The 27002-nt window shown below is 41.2% G+C and overlaps 2 protein-coding genes across 3 annotated transcripts in view; one reads left to right on the top strand and one right to left on the bottom strand.

The window, feature by feature from the left end:
• Positions 1-17530, top strand: ACBD7 (acyl-CoA binding domain containing 7). Its single transcript, XM_050939701.1, has 4 exons — positions 1-147; positions 16069-16186; positions 16341-16403; positions 16491-17530. The coding sequence occupies exons 1-4, from the start codon at positions 136-138 to the stop codon at positions 16562-16564; spliced, it is 267 nt and encodes an 88-aa protein (XP_050795658.1). The 5' UTR covers positions 1-135; the 3' UTR covers positions 16565-17530.
• OLAH (oleoyl-ACP hydrolase) overlaps positions 17278-27002 on the bottom strand; it is a 23577-nt gene continuing 13852 nt past the window's right edge. For both annotated transcript variants that reach the window (XM_050939673.1, XM_050939672.1), the window contains exons 2-7: positions 24092-24222; positions 22183-22321; positions 19641-19740; positions 18365-18534; positions 17899-17981; positions 17278-17657 (exon numbers count right to left, since the gene is read on the bottom strand). In XM_050939673.1, the coding sequence (XP_050795630.1) occupies positions 17524-17657; positions 17899-17981; positions 18365-18534; positions 19641-19740; positions 22183-22321; positions 24092-24221 (756 nt within the window). In that variant the 5' untranslated portion in view covers position 24222 and the 3' untranslated portion in view covers positions 17278-17523. The remainder of the gene's footprint in view (positions 17658-17898; positions 17982-18364; positions 18535-19640; positions 19741-22182; positions 22322-24091; positions 24223-27002) is intronic.

Genomic DNA, 27002 nt, shown 5'->3' on the forward strand with positions numbered 1-27002 from the left:
TGCCTCTTTTGTGTGGCCTGGGACTATAAGTGGAGCTTCAGGGCAGCACTGGAGGGGCTGAGCCTACAAGCACTGCATCTCTGCCCTGGGAGAAGTTAATTCATTGCTGCTTCTGCTGCCACTGCTATCGTCATCATGACTCTCGAGGTAAGATGGGGGGTCTGCTGCAAGGTGAGGCAAAAAGAAGCTCAGTGCAGGATAGGGATGTATTGTAACATCACTGGGCAATGCCCACCCCTTACAACACCAGACAGAGCAAGGATTATTATTGTATAATCTGGGTTGTCTTGCAGCACAGCAAATCATTTTTATTTTTTATTTTTTTTTAGTGTATGATGCTTAATTGGTGCATGAATTTTTGCAGGGAGCAAAGGGTTGCCTCTTTGAAGTCTGTTATTTGGTTCATAAAATTTTCAGGGGATGGGTGGGCATCCGCCTTGAAGTCTGCATGCATTTTGATTGGGTATATGCAATATTTTTCTTATTGTTTGTGGTTGTAGCAGCACTATGATTGGGTATCTGCCTTTGGGAGGATGCATGCATTATTTTGTGAGGGTGGGGTTAATTAATGAATGAATTTAGATTGATACAGAAATAAAAAGGGGCACCTTTCCCAGGATCTAGATTATTGGTACATACATTTTTGGGGCCATGAGGGGTCAGTTAATTGTAGATGCTCTACTGGGGGTGCATGCATTATTTTCTAGTGGGGGCTGTGTTGAAGGCTGCATGCATTTTGCTGGCAAAGTTCAACTGCGTATGGACTGCTAGAGAAACTAGTTGCCTCCTTTCTGAGTTGGATTTGAAGCATTGCCCCTGCTGCTGGTTTTGAGCCCTCAATCGTTGCAGCAAGGGGGAAGCAGTGTGGTAGCGTGAGTGATGCTTCCAGGGGGAGGTGATGGCAGCTCTCTCCTACTTCCTGCGTGACTCAGATGTTGGGAGTATATTGCCAGTAACTGCAGCTTCACTCCAGAGAGATGGTTAATCTCTCAAGTAGCTTGATCTCCAACGAGGCATGAGCTTATGTGTGACTATAGTTTAACAGTGCAGAGATTTTTGTGTGTCACTTCATAGACAAAACTCAGACCCTTCTCAAAGAGGTTGGGAACAGAACAGTCAAATCCCAGCTCTTGCTCCAATTTTAGTTCAAACTAGGTTTTGTTAAATGTCCAATAGGATCTTAAATTTGTTTCTCTACTTTTCAATTCACCCTTGAATGTGCAAAGTTGGAGTTCCTTTTGTTGTAGATTTTTGTCAGCACTGAGATTTTAAAAACAAACACCAAACCTGAGTGAGATTAGCTGAGGTAAAACACTGCACATTTATTACATGACAAACCACCTCCACAAAAAACGCCCCTCATTCTATACAATGATCAAATGCTCTGGCCAGGAACCGTTTCAGTTCAGCATTTAAACAGCAATAATACAATGTGGAAAGAAACTTAATCATGTCCATAAAGAGTCTCAGAATCAACTTGGAGAGGAGTGGCAAGAGATTGAGGGAGCAACGTAGTAGCCAAGAATTCAGTTTTGCAAACCGCAGAAACACGGCATAAATGGAGGAGAGTAACTAAATCCTTTCAGGCATTTTGCTTTACATCAAAGAAGCCATTTAAGCTTATGTTTCTCTCCCATTTATTGACATAGTGGTGATGCAGTAGTAATTTGTTCATTCAAGTATAGCGAATGGGTTTGTGTATGTGTGGTTTTAAATGTGTATAAAGTTTACTTATGGTAGAAAATTCTACTACTTCTAATTTGAGGAGTCAGAAGGAATTTCAGTCAATATATGATTAAAATAAGCTGTATTTTTAAGGGACACTTAATATTTTTAGATTCAAAATTTACCTATTTTACAAGAAACTAGCTCCTATGCAACATTCCATGTACAGTGACTTATGTAGGGGGTGCTGAAGAGCTGAACAATGTGTGTTTATATTAAACTTAACTGTTTTACGCAGTTTAAGTCTTCCCTTCTGTTCAGTTTTTATTGCAGATGGGAATGCATTTTGCATATATCATGATATGCTATTCCTGTAATATCTTTACACTTGCGTATGCAGCCCAGTAAACTAGGATTATATGCAGTATAAAATCATTTAGAGGCATATTAACTTAATTTCACAAATTAATTTTGTTGTTCCCTCTCTGACAAGTCTGATCCCAGGCGCAATCTCACTGCACTGTGAGGCCTGATCCAAAGCCCATTCAAGTTAATGACACTGCTAGGTATGGTCTAAGAACCTAGCTAGAACATTTTCATTTGTTTGTCCTAGTAACTAAATATGACAATTCAGTTGATGTGTTATCATTGGTATGTGTCTTTGTCTGATTTGTAAAGGTCGGGTAAATGCTATTTTTATTTTAAGTGCTTGGATGGTGCTCAGAGATATCTGTGATGGGGTACATATAAATACAGTCTGAGAGTTTTGTTGGTGCTTTGAAGCCCATCCATATTTGTGTCTGTGGGGTCTTTTTTTTTTTGGTGCATATTTTTTTAAAAACAGATTTTTATCCTTAAAAGGAATACTCTTGATGTTTAGGCCCTCAGATTTACTTCCTTAAAGATAGGTAAATTCCCTTGTGAATGTCTTTTTTATATATTTAGGCCGAAATATTCTAACGTAGCTGCTTACAAGCAGGGTCCTTGATTTTTCAGAGGTGCTGAGCATGGACAGTTCCTATTTATTTCTGGCCTTATTTTAGATCCAGTTATTGGTGCAATTTTTTTACACTGGTCACATAATATATAAATGTTAATATTTCAAAAATATATTTAGTATTGGTGTCTATGCTTTGTAGGAATGATGTTTAGTTACATGTGTGCAAAACTCTTTTTATGATACCTGAAAAACTTTCCATTACATCAGTCTAATGCTGCACTGTGCAGAGAACCACCTGAGCACGTCCCACTTACTCTCAAACAGTAGGTGGTTGGCAGTGTGGCCTAACTGATAGCACAATGGAGTGGGATTCCAGCAATGTAGGTTCTGTTCTCAGCTCTGCTGCTGACCTTCTAGGTGACCTTGGGCATGTCAATTCACTCCTCTGTGTCTGCTTCCCCATCTGTGAAATGGGGGTAATTTATATTTACCTCCTTTGTAGAACGCTTTGAGAAGTGGAGATGCAGAGAACTAGATATTAGCTGACTAGATCTGTAATCTGTATTTGTTTGATCATTTAATGTGTGTTCGTGTTGCTCTGAGAGAAGAATGAAGAACAACATTAAAAAAAAAAAAGAAATAAAAGCCCCAAGCCTATCAAGAAAAAGATTAGCTGTCAAATACAGAAGTATTATGCAAAAATACTTTTTGCGGATACAGACTAACACGGCTGCTACTCTGAAAGAAGTATTATGAATTACTTTCTCACAATGACAATGAGTCTTTTCAGAACATTTTGCCAGTAAAGAGACTCTGACGCAATCTCCTCTTGATACTGATCATCTATGGTGGCCTTTAATCTTAGTCTCATCTCAAGCTCTTCACACCTATGGAATGCTCTCTGGTGATTTGCAGCCTTCTCATGACATGCCAGATTTCTAGCCAGATTTTTCCAGTCCTTTGTTCCTGTAGAACCCAATGTGGCTAGAACATTAGACTGGTAGAGTTTGCAACAAAAACAGTATGGAACATTCTGTGTCTTTGAGTACATAAGCAATGGCCTCTCCACTTTGTCACCATTGGGGATTTCATGCCAGTAATGTGTTGGATGGAAACTTCTATTTTCATTGTCTTGGAGGAACATGATGTTTTTCACTTGCTGTGGCCCATGCAGTACAAGGAAGTCCCTCAGGCTACTGCTCAAGTGGGTCCACAGTCCTGGATCATCAAGTCTTAAGGAACTAAACTCAGCAGCAGCTGTTCCTTGTGCCTCCACCACACTCTTCACTGATCTACACTTTTCTTCAGGAATGTGCATCGTTACATCCATTTGAGGTGGAGATATGGATGTGGCAGTAGCTGGCAGGTCACTTGCACTCTGACTAACTGGAAGATCAGGCATCTCCCCATCACTCACTGTGAACATTTGTGTCTATGTATCTCAGGAGAGCTCCTTCCTGCTTAGATAGAAAAGCTTCCTTTGCTTTCTTTCTTTTTCTGAATGCTGCCCCAGAGGGGAATTTTCTTCTTTCACTCATGACTGCTGTTCTGTGCCAGCTATAGTGGCTCTCAACGCTTGACAGAAGCGGACAAATAAGCAGGCTGGTAGCAGGGCCTGAGTGAGGGAAGATATCTGCATCTTAAGGGCCTAACTGGCTGCTACTACTTCAGTTGACTGCCTGTTCTCCTCAAGCGGGTTCAGGGAAGCAGCAGAAAACAGGTAGCTCCCTGAGAAGCTGGTGTTAATCAGTCCGGGATCCTGGAGGTGCTAGAGAGGTACATAAAAGGCTCTTCCTTCTCTCTCTCCTTGCAGCTCCTGCTGCTTTCTGTTACAGGGCCGCCCAGAGGATTCAGGGGGGCTGGGGTCTTCGGTGGCGGGGGGCCCCTGCTTTGGCGGTAATTTGGTGACAGGGGATTCTTCTGCTCCAGGACCCACCACTGAAGTGCCCCAAAGACCCGTGGCGGGGGTCCCCGATGCCGAATTACCGCCGAAGACCCGGCACTTCGGCGGCGGGTCCCGGAGCAGAAGGACCCACCCTGCCACCAAATTACTGCCGAAGCGGAGGCCCCGCTACCGAAGTGCCCCGAAGACCTGCCGTGGGGGCCCCCTCTGCCAAATTACCGCTGAAGACCCGGCACTTGGGCGGTGGGTCCCGCTTCGGTAGTTCGGCAGTGGGGGATCCTTCCACCCTGGGGCAGAAGGACCTCCCGCCACCGAAGACCTGGAGCGGAAGAAGCTCCGGGGGCCCCGGCCCCGCGAGAGTTTTCCAGGGCCCCTGGAGTGAGTGAAGGACCCCGCTCCAGGGGCCCCAAAAAACTCTCATGGGGGCCCGGGACCTGGGGCAAATTGGCCCACTTGCCCCCCCCGGGCGGCCCTGTTCTGTTATTCCCTCTCACCCTTTCTCCTGCCTGCCTGTTATGTCTCTTGTGTCCTCTTTCCTCCAGCACAGCACTCCACCATCTCTGTGCATCTAGAGCAGAGAGAATACATATGCACCAGCAGCAGACACAATTTTCTACACTCTAGGTCCGAGTGCCTCCCTTCACCAATCTGGCACCTGAGGCAGCCACCTCAGTTCACCTCATGGTAAGGCCAGCCCTGCTAATAATTAATACACTCTTTTCTACCATAGATTTTCCCATTGCTAACATTTAGGGAAGATGCAGGATGGGACAGGACCGTCAGTTCCATCAAAAGGGTTTATGTTATACTTGAGGGTTTTTCTCTACCTTTTTTTTAATGAAGGTAAACTATCGAACATGTTATGTCACTTCTGGATAAAGAAAAGATGACTCATTTATCTCATCAGTGTGCCAAAATTGAAATTACATGTTTGTTTTTATGGAACTAGGAACAAGCACTTGGGGTTTTCTGAGTAGCTTGCATATTAACCTAGCAACTGATTCCAAGGACGAGTATGCTCACAATCTGTGCTGCGAGCATTCTGAAGTTCTGCCAGCTAGTCTAAGAAATTGTGCTGCCTAAGCACTTAGAAAGAAAGAGCTAGTTCAATTGTGTTTTGTTGTACCATTTCTTGCCTCTACTTAATCTGCTGATCAGCAGCTTCAGTATTCAAATAAATACTAAATAACACAAAATCTCTGTCCTTTACCCACTGTAAATGCTGTGAAGCAGCTGAGCCATAGTCTTAATTTTTGTTTTTAACCATCTTCATCCCTGGCAAAACTTCAATGACTTCACAAAGGATGAATTTGTTCCATGTGGCCAATTGTTAAAATCTGGTCAGCAAGTAAGAGATTTTTAAAGTCTTAGCACTTGCTGACCAGTAGTAGAATCTACCGATTTCTTTTTCCCTTCTTTGCTTAAATTCACTATAATTATTCTTACCTGATTAAATCTCACTTCAACAATGGTTACTTGTTTCATTTTAACATGGACAAATAAGACAGATCTTGGAAAGGATATAGATTAAATAACTTTTGCATTATGTGGTAAATACAGTGGCCATTTGTCCTGATCTAACACGTTAAACTGCCTTAAAATACATTTAAGACTTGTATCAGTGATTAGTACATGTACCACAATGGCCTCGTGGGATTAAAGTTGGTACAGTGATTTGAATGAACAATGTGCTGTATAACATATTAGTTTAGTTTAAATAAGGCCAGGCATTAAATAACTAGAGGTGCTTCTAGCTGCACTTTAATGCTTGCGTTCTAAAGCATCTTATAAATGTAAATGTAAAAACATGTAAATGTTACTACTGTTAATGTTCCCCCCCCTTCATTTCAGATGACACTGCATAGAATCATAGAATATCAGGGTTGGAAGGGACCTCAGGAGGTCATCTAGTCCAACCCCCTACTCAAAGCAGGACCAATTCCCAACTAAATCATCCCAGCCAGGGCTTTGTCAAGCCTGTCCTTAAAAACCTCTAAGGAAAGAGAGTCCACCACCTCCCTAGGTAACACATTCCATGCTTCACCACTTTCTGAGTGAAAAAGTTTTTCCTAATATCCAACCTAAACCTCCCCCACTGCAGCTTGAGACCATTACTCCTTGTTCTGTCATCAGGTACCACTGAGAAAAGTCTAGATTCATTCTTTTTGGAACCTCCTGTCACGTAGTTGGAAGCAGCTATCAAATACCCCCTCATTCTTCTCTTCTGCAGACTAAACAATTCCAGTTCCCTCAGCTACTCCTCATAAGTCATGTACTCCAGCTCCCTAATCATTTTTGTTGCCCTCTGCTGGACTCTTTCCAATTTTTCCACATTCTTGTAGTGTGGGGCCCAAAACTGAACACAGTGCTCCAGATGAGGCCTCACCGATGTTGAGTAGAGGGGAATGATCACATCCCTCAATCTGCTGGCAATGCCCCTACTTATACAGCCCAAAATGCCATTAGCCTTCTTGGCAACAGGGGCACACTGTTGACTCATATCCAGCTTCTCATCCACTGTAACCCCTAGTCCTTTTCTGCAGAACTGCTTCCTAGCCATTCGATCCCTAGTCTGTAACAGTGAATGGGATTCTTCTGTCCTAAGTGCAGGACTCTGCACTTGTCCTTGTTGAACCTCGTCAGGTTTCTTTTGGCCTAGTCTTCTAATTTATCCAGGTCCCTCTGTATCCTATCCCTACCCTCCAGCGTATCTACCACTCCTCCAAGGTTAATGTCATCTGCAAACTTGCTGAGAGTGCAGTCCACGCCATCTTCCAGATCATTAATGAAGATAGATCCTCCAGATCATTAATGAAGAGTCATTGTTGTAGTACTTGACCCTCCCAGAGAAATTCAGCAAAAATCAGTTTACATACTGGCAGTACTGAATTAAAGAATTTTGGGTCCCTGTGCACTATGGAAATCAGGGGCCTCTTCCCCATCCTCCCTTTCACGACAGAGGGGCAGGCAAGCCAAACCTGAGCAGCACTGCAACTCCACACACCAGGTCGCAACACCAGTCACTCAAATGTGGGCCAGCCACCCTTCCATCATGAAAGAGGGGTGTGAGGGCCAAACCTGAGTGGTGCTGTGACCCCATGTGCCAGGTAGCAATGCCACCAACCCAAATCAATGGCTTAGGAGGCCCCCTTAAAATGCAAGTGCACCAAGTACACATTGGTTAATCTGGATCTGCATACTAGGACTTTCTGCATAATAAAGAATAGTCAAAGTAATAGAATCCCAGTTAAACTGATTTTTTTAAAAGAAAAGTTCCCAAAATCTAGGTGCTATCCAGACATATGGTGAGATGCAGGTCTTGCTCCAAAGAGTTTAGTGCTTTAAAATCTGTATATTTTCAGATTCCAGACAAATCTTCTCTTTCTGTTAGTAAGAATACTGGGCAATGGCTTTAAAACTGCAAACCCACCTGCCACATACAGAGCAGAGATTCTTCCTTACTTCACCCTTCAATCATAGACTGGAAGCCACCATTATGTAGGTAACCTCTACAGTCAAGGGAGATGCACTATGGTGCTACCATCCATTATCCAAATATCTGTGATGGAAACCTCCCTGTAACCTGTTCATCATTCTAATATGGGTCACATTTCCTCCCTCCAATTATAGATCAAATTTGTGTTAATCTACAGTATACATTGTGGCTCCATCCCTTCACAGTGTGCTTCATACACCTTCCTAATACAGCCCCAGTATAGGCGTCCAGGGTAGGTAGTGTTTGCTATATAACAACCCCATTCTTCTCATTTATTTATATATGTGCAACAGGGCAGATGTAGGTCTCTTTTATGAGGCAGCTGGTGGGAGGGGGGGTTTCTCCCCAGTTGGTCAGGAAAGGATGGGCAGATATAAGGTTAGTCATGGAAAGTTAATTGAGAATTTCTTGGTTTTTTTTAAATTTATGAAGTCTGGGTGTATTTTAATTAGGTTGGGCCTGAGATTTTTTTTGTAATTGATACTGAATCATTAAGATGCTAACGTAGCTTCTATTTTTAAACAGGTTTCAGAGTAGCAGCCGTGTTAGTCTGTATCCGCAAAAAGAACAGGAGTACTTGTGGCACCTTAGAGACTAACAAATTTATTTCAGCATGAGCTTTTGTGAGCTACAGCTCACTTCTTCGGATGCATAGAATGGAACACACAGACAGGAGATATTTGTACATACAGAGAGCTTGAAAAAGTGGAAGTATGCATACCAACAGGAAGAGTCTAATCAACTGAGATGAGCTATCATCAGCAGAAGAAAAAAAAACTTTTGAACTGATAATTAAGATGACCCATAGAAGATGTGAGGAGAACTTAACATAGGGAAATAGATTCAATTAGTGTAATGACCCAACTATTCCCAGTCTCTGTTTAAGCCTGAGTTAATTGTATCTAATTTGCATATTAATTAGAGTTCAGCAGTCTCTCTTTGGAGTCTGTTTATGAATTTTTTTTGTTGCAAAATTGCCACCTTCAAGTCTGTCACTGAATGGTTAGAGAGGTTGAAGTGTTCTCCCACTGGTTTTTGAATGTTATGATTCCTGATGTCAGATTTGTATCCATTTATTCTTTTGCGTAGAGACTGTCTGGTTTGGCCAGTGTACATGGCAGAGGGGCATTGCTGGCACATGATGGCATATATCACGTTGGTAGATGTGCAGGTGAACGAGCCCCTGTTAGCGTGGCTGATGTGATTAGGTCCTATGATGGTGTCACTTGAATAGATATGTGGACAGAGCTGGCATCGAGCTTTGTTGCAAGGATAGGTTCCTGGGTTAGTGTTTATGTTGTATGGTGTGCAGTTGCTGGTGAGTATTTGCTTCAGGTTGGGAGGCTGTCTATAAGCGAGGACTGGCCTGTCTCCCAAGATCTGTGAGAGTGAGGGATTATCTTTAAGGATAGGTTGTAGATCTTTGATGATGCACTTTCATGAGACCTCAGAGATGTGGGCCACAAGTTCCACCAGTATGACTGGGTGTAGAGTCCAGCAGAAATTGTACTTTGTCTTCAAAGGCAAGCACCAGGGAAATAAAAGCCTGCAACCCACATGAAAGCTACATTTGAGACCCTAGAGTGGGTACAAGTTCTGATAATGGAGCATGTAGCTAGTGTGATCCCACTTACTCCAAATTGTGCACTTAAATTGTAGGACCAATAGCAATGTAGATTATAACTTTCACCTGGTAGTCCTGGTGAAAATGTTGAGCTCATATTGGCTACAGTTCAGAATTGAGGCTTAAATATGGGGTTTTTTTGTTTGTTTTTTTAAAACAAACACCTGATAAAAACTTGGGAGAAAAATTCTTTATGAAATATTCAGCAACTCCACCCCTGAGAGCTGAGAAAGCTTGCACTTTATTTTTCTAGTCTTTTGGCAAAGCAAGTAATCATACCTGGTGTTTCTAAACACCACCTTCCTCCCCTCCTAACCTTTCCTCGTCACCGTTGCACAACAAAATGTTCATACTTGCGTTATACCTCATGTGATGGTATAGACTGTCACACCTCAGAAATAAATAAAAAAGCCATAAGTACATCTTTTCCTCTTTGCAAGTCACTTTTAACTCTTAATCAAGCCATAGTCAACTTAAAGCAGTTTTCATGGTCAATTTAACTCCCTCAAGAACACTGAATTTACAGTATTCAGTTAACAATCAGGATATACTGAAAGGCAACACATATTTAGCTTTGATAGTGAGAAAAGATCACATGATATAATTATTTTAACACTAGAAATGTGGTTTCCTATGTATTCTGGAGCCTTATGAGGCTGTATTTGGAGACATAATTTTGGCCCAAGTTAAGTATAGCTTTTTCTGCTGACTTATTATTCTTAAGAAAACCATGTGCGTTCCCTTCACCACACCTTATGCCACCAAAATAAAATCTGTTTACTTGGTGCACTTTCACATTAAATAAATCACTGAGTTAAAATATATAAATCATTTCACTCCCTACTGATACAGAATTTAATTCATTAACTCTACAAAAATCACATTCTATGTAACACAGTTTAGGGCAACTGCATCTGCATTCCCCCCATGTGGTCCACCAAGGGCACCCATTCTAGGCACCCAGCTCCCCTGATGTTACCTCTCTTGGGCAAAGTCCCATATCTCTCTCCCTCCTGAGTGGAATTTTTTGAGACTGCACAGTTTCCTATATTGTGAGTTCCTCAGCAAGCCACACTGCCTAAACAAGCCAACATCTGCACTTTACTTTCTCTCCAAAGACTATGAACAGTTGTAATTGCCCTCAGTTATAATTACCACTTAGCTCTTTATAAGCAAGTACATTCATTCTTAAGGTGAAAGCATTACATAGATAACATTTAAAACATTAAAAGAATGTACATGCATGCTAATAAACTTACCAGGGACTACATCCAGCTCCAACAAGAGCTCTGGTAGGAATCAGTACTTGGAATCCCACAAAATGTTGACTTTTTTGTTTGTTTGTTTAGTTGGCTGGTTGGTTGTTTTTTTGTGTTTACAAGTTCATAACAGCCTCAGTTCAGAAGTAGCACCTGCCTGAATAGATTAGTCTTTCCTTTACAGAGCTTGGGCCTTTGATCTTGAGACTCCAGGAACAGGAAACCAGCAAACTGTGGTCCTCTCCTACACCCCATTACACATTATTGTTGTTATATAGTTAAGAACATAAGAATGGCCATAGTGGGACAGCCCAATGGTCCATCTATCCCAATATCTGTCTACCATGGTTGGCCAGTGCCAGATGATTCAGAGGGAATGAACAGGGCAATTATCAAGAGAGCCATTCCTTGTCCTGCAGTCCCAGCTTCTGGCCATTACAAGTGAGGGACATCCAGAGCATGGATTGCATCCCTGGCCATCTTGGCTAATTGCCATAGATGGACCTACCCTCCATGAATTTATCTAATTCTTTTTTTAACCCAGTTATGGTTTTGGCCTTCACAACATTCCGTGATAATGAGTTCCACAGGTTGACTTTGCATTATGTACAGAAATACTTCCTTTTGTTTGTTTTAAACCTCCTGCCCATTAATCAGATCAAGTAACACCCTAGTTCTTGTGTTATGTGAAGGAGTAAATAACACTGCCTTATTTACTTTCTCCATACCATTCATGATTTTATAGACTTCTATCATATACCCTCCCACCCCCCTTCCCTGGCTCTCTTCTAAACTAAACAGTTCCAGTCTTTTTAGTTCTTCATTGTATAGAAGGTATTCAAGGTGTGGGCATATTATGGATGTATATATATCATATATTTATGATATTTTCTGCTTTACTATCTATCTCTTTCCTAATGGTTACTAATGTTAGCTTTTTTTGACTGCCACTGCACATTGAGTGGATGTTTTCAGAGAACTATCCAAGATGACTCTAAGATCTCTGTCTTGAGTGGTAACAGCTAAGTTAGACCCCTATCATTTTGTGTGTGTAGTTGGGATTGTGTTTTCCAATGTGCATTACTTTGCATTTATCAACATTGAATTTCAGCTGCCATTTTGTTCCCCAGTCACCCAGTTTTGTGAGAGCCCTTTCTAACTCTTTGCAGTCAACTTTGGATTTAACTATCTTGAGTAGTTTTATATTATCTGAAAATTTGGCCACCTCACTGTTTTGCCTAAGTGTGACTACTGTCAGATTTTAAAGAGAGCTAGAATAAGGAAGGTTGATGTCAACAGTACATATGGTAGTTCAGCAGAAGCTATCAGTGAGTCTATTGTGTCCACTTTCTTATCCTTTTAGGAGAGTTAGGGTAGAATGTTCAACCAATGCAAAGCACTTGAGGATTAGATGTCAAAAAAAAAATCCTTTTCATGGAGATTTGTGTCCAAGTGTCTAAATTTAGAAGTAAATTAAATGCACCGATCCAGCCTGATCCCTACTAGTTATGAAACCATAACTTCAAATCAGAAATTTGCACAGCTGCACACCACAAGGTTAAAACTGCATCTCTGACCACTCCTGCCCATGTGACCTAGTCAAAAATGAAGATTTTTTTCAGCGTCCTGGCCAGCTTCTTCCAAATTCAGTTGGCATGATCCTTCCCAATCATCTTCTTTTATTACCATTCACAGCTCTGGCTAGCAGAGTTCCTGGGCTTGGCCACTCAAATGCTGTTACTTCTAGTTAAAAAAGAGTAGAACCCCCCCCCCCCTAATAAAAAGTACCATGCTACTCGGTGTAAATTAGTGCTCAGGTGCAGCCCGAACTCTGGGACCCTCCCACCTCACAGTTGCTAGAGCACAGGCTCCAGCCTGTGCCTGAACTTCTACACTGTAATTGAACAGTCCCTTAGCCTGAGCCCCACGAGCCCGGGTCAACTGGCACAGGCCAGCCATGGATTTTTAATTGCAGTGAGGTTATACCCTAAGTTTGTCTCACCCAGTTTCCAGATTCCTCAAAAACAGTCTTCTAGGTACCAGCTAAGATGATCTCTGCCCTCTGGGAGTCCATCCAGAAATCCATTTCCAGAAAAAATCAAAAGTTCTTTCCACCTCAGGAAGCAGCGATTAACTATCTAGGTGGAGAGGGTCCAGGCCTCTGTGGACAAACACTGCAATGCAGCTACCTAACTGTCCTTGCATATTTCTACATGATGTTACTCCCTGAATGTGCTAGCATCAGCTGATGCATTGTTAAGTTGATGAGCGCTCAGTTTTGTGATCGCATGATGGGTCCTTTGAAAGGAAAGAATGGGACAAGAATGCAGCCTCTCATTAATTCTTTTCTATTTCCCTACCCTTCATTTTTAACCACAGTAATCTGTGTTTCTTTTAGTCCTTGTTCATGTGGGAACTGCAGTACAGAACACTCAAGTAGGTGACAGTAAAAGCACAAAACATCAGCTGTTGCTCCTTAGTTCTTTATTTTCTGGGGCCTATTCCAGCCAGTACAGTCACTCGCCCAGGACGGTTTCAGGGTTAAGACACAGATACATGCTAAGGTAGATTCTAAAATATGAGGGTGGAGCTGACTTCTCCCATTGCAAGAGAAGTTCTCACCTGTATAAAAAGAGTTGACAACCAGTATGGAGAGGATGGTTGCATCCTGCTTGGGTAGAATGATAAGGCAACTCTCCAATCCCTGCTAATGAGACCAAGCCACAGAAGTCAAATTGACAGCTTAAGGAATACTGTGACTTTATTGAATACATAGCATATTATAGCACAGACTTGTAGGGAATACATTTTAATTTACAAATACTACACATATGTATAACATATACCCTACAGTGTTTTACAATGTCATTCTTGCAAATATAGCAAACTTTGGATGAAACTTTCAAAAAAATGCATGTAGTAATTTTGCATCGTTATATAGTTATGTATTTGCTTTACAAATCATTGAAACTAACAGATTGTGAATTACATTATCTGCACTTTGGAGCTAACCCAGTGCAAACGACCAGAAGCTCTGTGGTCACAGAAAGATAGGTAGGTGGTTTTGGAAAAGGGTAGAGAACTCTGCACTAAGGACTTAACTGGGACCAGTAACATAGGGACAGAGAGCAGCTAGCTCAGTGTGATTAAGATGAAAAGAGACTTTCAAACCAAATCGCCCCCTTTGTGTTTATGTAATGGGTAGCTACAATGTATCCTTGCACTTCTGGCATATAAGGGTGATGCATCAGTTAGACTCACTGTTGCATTAGCCCCCCATATACAGTTTCGTCACCCCTGCCATGCATGCACACAAAGTTGCACTGGCAGCAGAGAATTGAAAACGAAGTTGGAGTGTACTGAGCATCTTTTCAAAGGGCTTTACAGCTCCAGGAATTGCTTCTTGGATGCAGTTTCCATAAGCTGGCGGTATAATAGGCCAGAGGAGGCTAAGCTTCCCCTAGTGCAGACGCTGCTGCCCTGCCACCGGACACCTGGGCCATGGTGGCCCCACCTGCGCTCCACCTCTCCCTGTCCCTGCTCAGCCCCTTCCCCGAGGACCCCACCGCCCACCACTGCCTGAGTCCCTCCTCTCCTGCACTGCACTCCCCACAAAGCCCCCACTGCTCACCACTTGTGAGCTTATAGGGGAAGAGGGTGGAGAAGGGGAGAAGGCAGCAATCAGTGGCAGAGAGAGTCGAGGAGGGAGGGAGGCCAAATGGAGGTGGAGCCTAGAGCAGAGTGGGAGTGGAGTGTTGGGTGGGGCTGCAGGCGGAAGTAGAAGCTAGCCTCCCCCAGGGGAAGCTTCAACCACAATGGTAGTTCCTCTGCATCCCTGACTTCAACTCAGGGCTTGTCTACATCACAAAGTTGCAGCGCTGGTGAGGGGGTTACAGCGCTGCAACTTAGGAGGTGTACACATCTGCAGGGCATCACCAGCGCTGCAACTCCCTGTTTGCAGCGCTGGCCGTACTCCCGTTTTGTCTCGGGTGTAGAGGATCCAGCGCTGGTAATCAAGTGTAGACACTTACCAGCGCTTTTCTTGACCTCCGTGGAATAAGCAGGTATCCCAGCATACCTGAGGAAGCCTCTCCTTCAAGCAGGTCTCTTTCCCTGCGGTTTGCAGGGGGGTCCGGGGAACGCGAGAGCAAACCGCGGGGAAGCTGGTCTCCTTCCCCGGTTTGCTCTCGCGTTCCCCGAACCCCCCGTGCAAGCAGGTCTCCTTCCCTGCGGTTTGCTCTCGCGTTCCCCGAACCCCCGAGCAAGCAGTTCTCCTTCCCTGCGGTTTGCTCTCGCGTTCCCCGAACCCCCGTGCAAGCAGGTCTCCTTCCCTGCGGTTTGCAGAGGGGTTCGGGGAACGCGAGAGCAAACCGCGGGGAAGCTGGTCTCCTTCCCTGGTTTGCTCTCGCGTTCCCCGAACCCCTGTGCAAGCAGGTCTCCTTCCCTGCGGTTTGCAGGGGGGTTCGGGGAACGCGAGAGCAAACCGCGGGGAAGCTGGTCTCCTTCCCCGGTTTGCTCTCGCATTCCCCGAACCCCCGTGCAAGCAGGTCTCCTTCCCTGCGGTTTGCAGGGGGGTTCGGGGAACGCGAGAGCAAACCACGGGGAAGCTGGTCTCCTTCCCCGGTTTGCTCTCGCGTCCCCGAACCCCCCTTGAAGCCGCCCAACAGCGCTGCAGTGTGGCCACATCTAACACCACTTGCAGCGCTGGTTGCTGTAAGTGTGGCCACTCTGCAGCGCTGGCCCTATACAGCTGTACTAATACAGCTGTAACAACCAGTGCTGCAAAATTGTAGATGTAGACATACCCTCAGACTCTGGATACAAAAGACCTATAGTTCATAGAGTTATAAGCAGCTTGCATGATCATACCTGTGACATTCCATTTCACCAATTATGCTGTATGTGGCTCCAATTATTTAGCTGTAAAAAATATGTATTCTCTTTTGGGAGGAGAGTGTTGGATATTTTTAAGTGTTGATTTATCAGCCAAGCTGGCCAAATTTCCCGCCAAGTATAATTTGATTAGGAAAGTATTGAGAGGCATTTACCTTTATGTATCACTGATGATGGGGAAGCAGTTAGTAAATTTATGAGGATGCTACAAAGCCTAAAACACGCAACATAGGGATTAAAATGTCTAATACTACATTGTTTGATTTCCCCCCCCCCCTCCATCTTCAGGCTGATTTCGACAGTGCTGCAGAAGATGTAAAAAAATTAAAAACGAGGCCAAGTGATGATGAGCTGAAGGAACTATATGGACTCTACAAACAGTCTACTGTTGGAGACATTGATACTGGTACTGTGTGTGTGTGTGTGTGTACGCATAACCCTGCCACCACCATGACACACATATTTAATTCTGTAAATTTACTAAAACTAAACAATCTTTAGGTATGGTATAACAACAATCAACAAATGTTTGTGGGATTTTTTTGTTTTTTTTTCAATAGAGTGTCCAGGAATGCTAGATTTGAAAGCCAAAGCCAAATGGGAAGCATGGAACGTTAAAAAAGGTGTTTTTACCATTAAGTCTACACTAAGTAATCAGTGTTATAGAATACCAGATAAGGAAAGGTAATGAGTACTATTTTCCTTTGCAGGTTTATCAAAGGAGGACGCCATGACTGCCTATATTTCTAAAGCAAGAGAGATGATAGAAAAATATGGGATCTAAAATACTCTACAATAATTGCCATAAATAATTAGTTAACTTTTCAGTAGCTAATGAACTAACTCTTTTGAGGAAAAAAATGCAATACTAACATTTTCGTGTTTAGTTTGACACTAAGATTTACCAACATGAGCTATTCACCTACAAGGTAGTATTTACACATGCACTGTACTTCTTAAGACACTAACTGTACTTATTTTAGAAACATTTTCACCTACAAGATTTATTTAAGGTTTTAAACAGTCTCTTTTTTCCCTTTTTTTTAAGAGGCAGAAAGATCAAATTCCTCCTGAAGACAAAACTACTTACCTGTCTTTTTTTCCAAAAGATGTAATGGGGTACAGGGAGAGGGATTGAAAAAGAAAGAAAAAGAAGAGTCGTTTTTACGATAGTTGAGTCAGGCTGATGAGGTCTCAAAGAGTGCCGATTTAAAGGAAATATTAGTTACTTCCTGGATCCAATAATGAATAAATGTACTTGCACAAATATATCTCCCTTCTGTTACAGTCAGAGAAATGCTGGTGTAGAAAAACTACATTTTAAAGGGAAATAACTTTGGGTCCCTCCCACCCCGACGGAACTTATTCTTGCATAGATGCTTTAAGCTATGGTAAAGGCAGAGGGAAGCCACTGAAGCCCAACATACTAGCTTTGCAATGCTTTTAGCCTACCATCCTCCCACCAGCCCCAAACTCTAACCACCACAGGAAAGCAAATTAATGTACTGGCTGTTTATTTTTAAGAATCAGAATTTTCCTAAGTATCGTCATAAATTATATCCTGGAAAAACCTTTGGCTGTAGGATGCACCTGTATTAATACATCAACTGTTAGCCCTGTTGCTACAGAAAGTTGCTTACTTTGTCACTGTGGTAGTTGTAAATTTGTATAAAAAATGTTTTGTATTATTTACTGTTTTGGACTAATCTTTGACCTCTCCCCCAGCAAAATAAAGACAAATACTCAGAGATCAGCAGTTTCTATACATTTTTTCATATAGTCTATCATGAAAATTTCATTAGCAGGGTCCAGCAGATAAAAGTGTCCTCCAGGAAGCTTGTGAATAGTGGTATCTCCACTTATTACATCTTTCCATGCTGAAAGAGAATTAAATATGTAAAGCATGAGAGAAATATCAGCTCTTGTAATTGTTTTACATAACTTATTTCAAGATTATTGAAATCTTTCTAATTCCTTACGAATCATTCTGGCTCGTATACTGCAAGAATCCTTCATATTTCCATATTGATTAAAATGAGATTATGGACAGAGCTGCTCATTAATCTGATTCAACAGAAGTACAGCTAAATATTAGAGGCAAAGCATGCTGCTATTTACCTTCTAAATCAAATGGCAAATCTTCAGACCCACCAAAGCATGTAAGGTCACAAGAGAGACCATCCATTACCTGTTCCTCAAAGCTGTGAATATAAAGGAGAGCTTAAATCTTTCCACTCTATGTTCCCCCTCCACACACAAAATACCTTTCTTTTCCCCCTCTAAAACATAATAAAACACTTTGCCAATGTACTCTTTAGTACAGAATGCAACCTGCTATTTACTTACTATAAAGGGATGGGGAAGAACTGAAGGAGAAGGAGTTGTTCTACCTTTAAGATTCTAGGCTGGATCTTTAATTATGCTGTTGTTTCTATTACACAAATGCTTTTATCATGGAAACAAAGATTCAGGGACAAAAATGGGAATCCTTGTGTGATAGGTCTCAGTATAGGTGAATGTTCTATTTTAGATTATGAATCAATAGTCTTAGTCTCAGAATATACTATAAAACTGTACTACTTACAGAAAGGACTGAATAACTGCGATATCTGCTCTTAATGCAGGAATGAAGTGTTTCATAATATTTTTGTTCTGCAGAAACTCAGGAGGAATACCTCCAAGAGACTGTATCAATTTGATAATTTCTTCTTCGTTTTGGTCTTTTACCGTGTAGAGAGGATAACAAAATGTTGTCTGAAAGCATCATATAAAATATATTAAGTGTTTCATAAAATACAATGTAAACAATTGTGTCTAAAAGATTTAAGTCTTAGGAAAGAACCTTAAAGAACATCTAACCTGTAGTGTTTTCCCCTGTCCCCAATATAATAGTTGCATTATGATTTAGTGGCTGATGGTTTCAGCAGTCACATAATCTTTATAGAGATGATAATCTTGGAGTGGAAAAGAGGCTGCCCTAACACTTCTGTAGAACACAGTGTACTGGTTATTCGGTGGATTATAACAAAAATCATTGCTAAAGCTTTGTGTCTGTCTCTTGCTGCTAGACAATAGTTTCTGAAAATATAGCTTGTGAGGGAGACAGAAATATAAAAGCTATTCAATTTTTGGTGTGAATTTTTTATTCTAAATGCTGAAACCAAACTACCAAAATAATGTCTTTATCAGAAAGTGAAGCGGAACTGTGGACATAAATTCAGCTGCAGTGGTGCTTGAGGGACTCCCAGGCCCAGAAACCTTGCAGGAAATCTTGTTTTCTTGGAGGGATGAGACGTCATCCAAAAACACTGTTTCTAAATGGCCTGGAGGGAGATGCAGTAGGTGGTGCATGAGAAGCAGCAGCATGGGGAAAATAGCCAAATCCTTGCTGGTCCCCTGAGAAGAGTGGCAGAACCACCAGGAACTCAGGAGTGGTGAGGAAAGAGGTAAAGCCACCAAAGAATGGGGTTGGGAATTAAGGAGAGGGCAAAGGTACCAAGGACTGAGCAGGAGGTCCAGGAGAGGGTGCTATGTGTTAGGAGGGTGATGTACCCTTCCATTTCTGGGAGGAAGGGTGTGCTGGGTTTTGCCTGGATGCCTGTCTGACTAGTAAGTACGTCACCGTAACGGGTAATGTGAGATGCTCTAACAACCTCAATTTAAGCTCCCCACAGATAATGGAATATATGTGCATGAATCCTCATGTGCAGTGGTTGTCTTTTCTCTATAGACTTTACTAAACTCTGCATGCTAGGGTAGAGTCAGCTGCACTTTGGAAGGCCAAAGCAAGTACTTTATACATGATGGTTGTATAGCTAAATACTATTTTATTTCATATTATCAAAGATTATATCACTTACATGTGGGGGACTTGCGCTTGATACAAAAAGATGCACTGGTTGTAATCCATATTTTTCTTTCAAGTGTACTGCAACCGCAAAACTAACATATGATCCAAAACTGCATTTCAAAGAGAATCCAAATTAATCTGACTAAAATCGTATCTTGCAGGACACATTTAAACACAGTTAGAATCCCAACTCTAGTAAGGTGCAGTTGCTGTGGTAAACATTCTTAGAAACCATAAAATGGTTGATGCAGTGTGTTATAGGTCTCTAATTACGAGAAGTAACTTTAATGAGTAATGATGTTAGTCAATTCCCATGTAAAAGAGAAATCAGATTGCAGATCAGACCTAGTACAGCACTTTTGCTTCTTTCACTGTTCCTCTTTGCTTACAATATGAATGAATGTTTTGAATATTCCTTGAAAACTAAGTAACCTTCAAAATCCATTTGGTCTTCCATTATTAGTGTAAGCAGCGACATTACTATTAAAAGTAAACAGTCATAATCTAAGTAATGATTATTACACTAATACACTTATTTAGAAGGTATCTGTACCTGAAAGGTTCTGACCCTGACTGATATACATAAACAACAAGAATTTCAAAAAAGCAACAGTGAAAGGATGGTCCAGTGGTTAGGGCATTAGCTTAGCCTGAGCACAAGTCCCTGCTCTGCCACAGACTTACATTGTGATCTTGACCTAGTCATTTAGTCTCCCCGTGTGTTCATTCCTCCTCTGTAAAATGGGGCAAGTAGCATGTCCGTGACTCACAGGGATATTGTGAGGTTGAGTAGAGTAAAGATTATGAAGTTCTACAATGTTGGGGGCCATATAAATACTAGAGAGAGATCATGGTCATAAGCAAACAGATCTCAGAACTTACCCCCCCCCCACACACACACATTAGTGCCACGGATGTACTTTGGCCTGTGTTGTGGCAGGCATTCTAAAGACAGGTTGTTGACTGAAAGTACTCTGCCACAATGGCACTGTGCCAGTGTACACCAGCAGAGGATCTGGCCTGCAAGGTGAGACAGTGGGCAGTTCCAATTCTGTTTGTTTCACATGTCACTCTCAGAGATAAGGCTGAACACTGTGCAGCCCAGAGAGTGGTCATTTATTAGTTAAGGCTTTATGTTATATGTGCTTTGACAGACATAAATTCTGTAATATATACTTGCTGACAGTTGGCTTTCAAGGATATCCCAAAGCAGTTCCTTGCAGTAAAACACAAAGGTGTGGATTACTAGGGAGAGATCTCCCCATTCAGAACAAGTAAACTTCCAATATTTTGAAAATGGAAAAAGGTACTTTTAATCTTCCCCCTCCAATATGGGCCTCCATATTCCTCTTATGGTCATAACTGACTGCTCAGTCATGAATCCAGTTCTGTAAATCCCATTAAGAGAGAGAGCTACTGAAGAAGAAATATACTCCAGAAGTTTTCCACTATATAGAAGCAATAGCTCAGTCTTATGTGCACTGAGCCTCATCCACTTGTCCCACATCCATCCTTGCAAACTCAGCTAGGCAGGAAAGGCACTACTCTGTTGCAGGGAAACAGTACTGTAGATCTGGGCATACTGCAGATATCTCAGGGTGGGTATCATATCAGTTCACTGAGTGGCTCCACTTGTACACTGAACAACAAAGATAATTGATGACCACTAGAATCCATATAGAAGTGATTTCAGGATAAGTGTGTAATCACCCAAGCTCCACATCTGCAAGTAGATCTGCTCTGGAACAATCCTAGTAGGACAAACAGCTCCTTGTGGTTGATGGTTTCAAAAGTACTGAGCAGATTTTTCTACTGGTAACATCAGACCGTTCACAGAAATGACAGACACTACATACCACTTGGCTATACCACAGCCCCAACTGGATTGGTATATATCAAATAGTCTCCTTCCATGCATATGCTCATGAAGTGCACCCAGTTTAGCCACCATTCCTTATAAAAAAGGGGAGGTCAGAGTCTAGGTAATAAATAAGCACAGTACTTAGTTTCAACAAGAGGATATTGAACAAATACATAATAAAGAATAACTGGCTAGATGGTAGTACTCCAGGAAAGGAGTGGATCACAAATTGAATATCAGTCACAAAGGAAAAAACTCTTTCATAGTTCTAGTGTCTACAAATGTGCTGCTCTAGCACTTGTAAGGGTAGATCTACCCTATGATTCTGTTTCAGCCAGTCCAGCACTCTGCCTTGGGGGAAAGAGCTAAGGAAGTGACTGTCTACACTGTGCACCTTACAAGGGCACAGCTGTGCCGCTGTAGCCACACCGTTGTAAAGTGCATTGTGTACCTGCTCTTTATCAAAATAAAATCACCTCCAACACGGGGCAATAGTTTCATAGCTGGGAGCGTGGCTCCCGCCAACAAAGCGCTTTCTACACTGGTGCTTTTTGTCGGTATAACTTTTGTTGTTTTTTCACACCCCAAATGACAAAAGTTTTAACAACAAAATTGCCAGTGTAGATAAAGCCTAAGTATCTAGTCACAGATTTTAGGCTCCTTTGCCACATATTTAAAAAGATTTTTTTACCTGTGACCAAATAATGCAAAAGGTTTCTCTTCCAAGTCTTGAAGCAAAACACTAGTAATGTCATTAACGATAGTTTTCATGTCTTTTGCAAAAGGTTCATTAACACGAGATCCTCTTCCAGGAAGCTTTATAGAATAAACTAGAGGGGAAAAGAAAATTATAGTCATTTCAGGTCACTCTAAAATTCATGCCTTTAGATTACTAAAACAGAAATTAAACCACACAGTTTTTATTTATTCTGCAGAAAGCAAATATTAACAGTCAGTTACATAAAGGAAGGTTTTTACATTAGTGACGATAAAGATTAGGTGAAATTTTAACCCTGTGGTCGAAATTTTAACCCTGTGGGCTTCACTCAAGAGCTTGGTATTAATTTTTTTATTCCCAACTATTATTTGCCCAGTTTATTTGGATTGTAAGATCTTTGGGGCAGGGACTGTTTCTTACTAGGGCTCTTGGCAGCACCCCAGCACATAAGCCCCTGACCTTAGGTGGGGCTTCTAGGTATTATTGTAATATAAATAATATATAATAATCAGCATTTTAGTTGAAGAATAACTGGAATGAATGTTCTCTATAAAATACCATCTTGTTAGAATCCTAAACTCTATTGGCAATTCTTTTGCACACCCTTTACTGCAATCTTTTTTTCTTTGCAGGCTTTTCATTTATTACTCATAGTAGAATTTGGAATTGTGGTATTTATTGACATGGTTGTATGTTCCTTTCAGAAGCTTGGTCATCAAAGGATCATCCCTGCATTTTTACCCCACTGTTGTATATGGCAACTGAACAATGGGATAGATTGTAAAAATGTTACTGTTTTTTCATTCTTCTGTTCATAGGACGTGTCCTTCAAAGGTCACATGGAAGCAGGGGGGTCACACACACCAAGAACTAAAAGTGTTGTACTTAAAATAAGCCACCACATAATACAATAGGTAGCAGGATAAAAATACAGGGTCAGGCCTTTTATAACTTTTCTGAGCACAGTTAAGACAGTTCTGAAAGTGCATGCTGCTCTCTGAATTTTACTCAACAGTAGCTGCAATTGTTCTGAGGGCCCCCTCTCCAAGTAGCTTTTCTGGAAGTATTTCCGTCTAAACAGAAGACTTTTTTTTACTTCAAGGAAAATTGGATGTGACTGGCACAGCAATTCACTGGAGGTATTCAGAGTTTAGGGGACTGGTTTTATTTTAATGCTAATGCTCTCATGTAATGCCAGATTATTCTCTTTTCTTTGTGAAAGGACTGGAAAATAGCCATGGCTTCTCCCCTTCAAACAGTGCAAGTATGAACCTTTTCCAGAGCTGATATAACATGATAGCCATGGGAATTACTTCACTCCGTAACAAAATGCCATTTTACTGTTACAAAGCCATTGTGTGACATTGGTTTTGGTATAGGGAATGTAGAATCATGCAGAGAAGTGTAGCTAACTGCAATTCATTCTGCACAGGAAAAGGGTCTGCAGCTTCCCAGCATACTGAAATCAATTTTTAAATGTTCCTTTTTGAGCAGTTTTGCTGCATGTACATTTTTTTAAATATAATCAAACATGTTCCTATATTGCTGATCCATTTAACAGATCTGTTTCTAAAACAGTCAAGCCTGTGTTAATTTTGAGAAAGAAATTTAATTGAAGGTAGATATATTCATGTTTTGAACCCAGGAACTTGGAACCTGCTTTGTGGTGGCATAGGAGTTGAGGGAACTCAACATCCCAATGGAGGTATTAAGCACTTTGCAGGAGGGAGCCATGGTAAGAACATTATTGGAAAGATAACTCAGCTCTCTTTACCAGGGCTGAGAATATTCTGTTTAAAATCTTTCTACTCTGCATGTTAGTATCCTATCTAGCTGGCCCATCTTTATTAAACTGTACTTGTCATACACAAAAATTACTGACCTTCTGTTGAGTTGTCAAAGTGTTTCCCCCATTGTGCAAAATGGGTAGCGCCACTTCCAGCCCAGGGGAAGCAAATCAGCCTACAAAGCGCATTAGGCCTTCTGTATGGACAAGCAACAACCTTCTCCATTCTTGAGGAAAACAAAAATAAATGTCATTCATTTGTTCTGTGGTTTTTGGGGTTTTTTTGAGTGTAGTTCTAGACTTCATTTAGTTTGAAACAGACATATTTTCTATTGTCAAAACTGCTAGCACTGTAAAAAAAAGTCCTTTTATTTTAAAAAAAAAATTCCAGCAGGCTGATCCTAAAGCACTTGTCAAGGTGCAAGAGAGAGGAGAAGACCATCTTAATTTCTCGATTGCCTATTTCTACAGGAAGTTGTGTCCTATTAAAATAACCTGTAGCATTGGTGAAAAAGAAAAATCACATCGATACAAATTGGAAATCCAAACTGGAATCTCTAAACGATTATTTGAAAGTCCAAATCAAAACAATACATTTGCAAGCTTTCATTTCTTAGGGATGGATACAGATTAGCCTCTACTAGAAGTGAAATCAACATCACCATATTTTTTCCTCTCAGTCTTCTGTTTTCTATTCCAAGTCTTGATAACAAGATGAAAGTAGAAAAAGTTTTTGTTAAATCATTTCTACTGGTTGGCCCACTGACATCTTTATAAGCTTTGTTCAGTGGTTGATGATTTCTCTAAAATAGTTGTCAATTGCAAGTCTCAGCTAATGAATGAATATGAAGATTAATTTAATAACTACGGCAAGTGACAACAATTGTTTGTTTACTTCCCTACCTTGCTGAAGGGGAAAACAAGCACATCCATCACCTTTCACAGTCCAAAGTCTACTGATCAGGCCTATGGTATATATGCTTAGCAAATACCAAAGGGTAGTAAAGATTAACTTACACTCAGACACATTGATCAACCTGGTTCCAAAAGTATTTATACTGGTCTGTTAGAGTGTTCATAGCTTAGGTAAGTAATGAGATGTTAAGCTGAAAAATCACCAAATGAAAAATAATTGGGGTCATGCTTTTTTATGTTGCTTTATGGTGAAAAAAAATTTTTTTTGTTTGATTTGTTTTCTGTGGTTTTGGTTGACTGAGATTTTGGGGGAAAGGATTTTAAAAATTTTATTTTCTGCTTGCCTTGTCTGCTCTGAATTTTTATGGAAGAATGAAGAACTGGTGCAATTATGACATTACAAGAGACAATTAACTGAAAGCCGAAAAATTGAGCTGGGAAGTGATTTTAGTCAGATTATTTAAAACTTTGCCTTTTGTTCCCTTTCTTAACACTTATTCATCTTCTGTGTCAAATAAGCACTTGGAAGAAAGTTAAAAATTCAGCACTGCCTGGCCTAATGATTTAAGAGGTGAAAGAGCTCCCAGTCCAGATTTGAAAACTCTTAATGAGCCTTCCACCAAAAATCAGGAAAGATCAGACTTAATTCTGATATTTCTAAGGTAAAAATTAAGCAGGGAATATACTGACAAAATGTTTTAGCCTTCTTTCTACACCCTTGAGAAATTTAAAAGGGCACAAGAGCAATTAAAAAACATTTTCAGGTCAACTTGAATCTCTGATTCTAATGATTTGGAAGGCATATCAGTTGCTATAATGTTAGAACTGAAGTGTGAGAGGGACACAGACAGCAATCAGATGACAAGATGTTAAAGGTCCCATATTCTGCAGCCTGCTGAAGCTGCTTTGGAAAGCAGAGAATTCATCAAACTCTGATATTTGGAACAGCCTCACTCCTCTACGCACACTTGAAAAACCTCACTCTCCACCTCCAACCCACACTTCTTTGTAATTCCACCACTAATCTCTGTTTGGGTGGCCTCTATTGTCACTCCTACACTTTTTAACTTTCACACTACAGTAGCTCCTAAAAGCCTCCACCAGGTTGGGTCCCATTGTGCTGGCCCTTGTCCACACAAATAATAAATTACAATCCATGCCCCCCCCCACAATTCCTGAATGGATTTAAAACAAAACAAAGCTATAACAAACAAGCATAAAAATCAATTTAAACACATTTTCCCCTCTTCCTGTTTTGTCATCTCACTGCCGACATAGTGGTTTAGAAAGTCTTTGCTTCTCTGTTTTGCTAGACTGTAAGATCCATGGGACTGGGACCTTTTTTTAGGTTTGTGAAGCATTATGGAAGCATATGGCTTCTAATCAGAAAACAACTAACACACCCACCCCTATCTACAGAGATTCCAATTTGGATGGGCAAACTCATTCAGTCGCAAGGGGAACTAGCCTGAACTGCTGTCATCTTTTAAACCAAACTATTATGCACAGCATTCCTTATTCTGGCATAAATGTTGTTTCAAAGACTCAGACTCTTCCAGTGATTAAAGGCTTCATATATGCTCAGGGTGCAGCAAGCAGGAATTCCTGAGAGCCCATCTCAGCGCTGCCACTGACTTGCTGTGTGGTTTTGGGGCAAGTCACTAGTCCTATCTGTACCTATTCCTCCAGCAGTGAAATAGGGCTATTACTAGTCTCCTCCTCACACTGGGTTTCTGAGGTTTTAAATAATAATCCAATAATAATCTTTCATCCAAAGATCTGTACGTTCTTTACAAAGGTGGGAACAAAGAGTGATGAGTAAGACCAAAGCCTCATGATCATGCCAAACTCATCTATCTCTTTATTGCTATTATTCTAAACTATGGGAGCTATTATATTCAATAACAGTACTTTCTGACTGTTTTCTTAAGCTCTCAGCATTTTGTCTTGAGCCATTCTGTTGTGCAGTAAACCCACCCCAACATGATTTGCTTCCATTCTGCACCGTATTGCCAGCATTTATGAACTAATGATCGGTGTCAGTTAAGTAAACAAAGGCATTCTAAGTTCCTTCTAGCCTTCTCCCATAAAG

Source organism: Gopherus flavomarginatus, chromosome 2 (assembly GCF_025201925.1).
Source record: "Gopherus flavomarginatus isolate rGopFla2 chromosome 2, rGopFla2.mat.asm, whole genome shotgun sequence".
NCBI lineage: Eukaryota > Metazoa > Chordata > Testudines > Testudinidae > Gopherus > Gopherus flavomarginatus.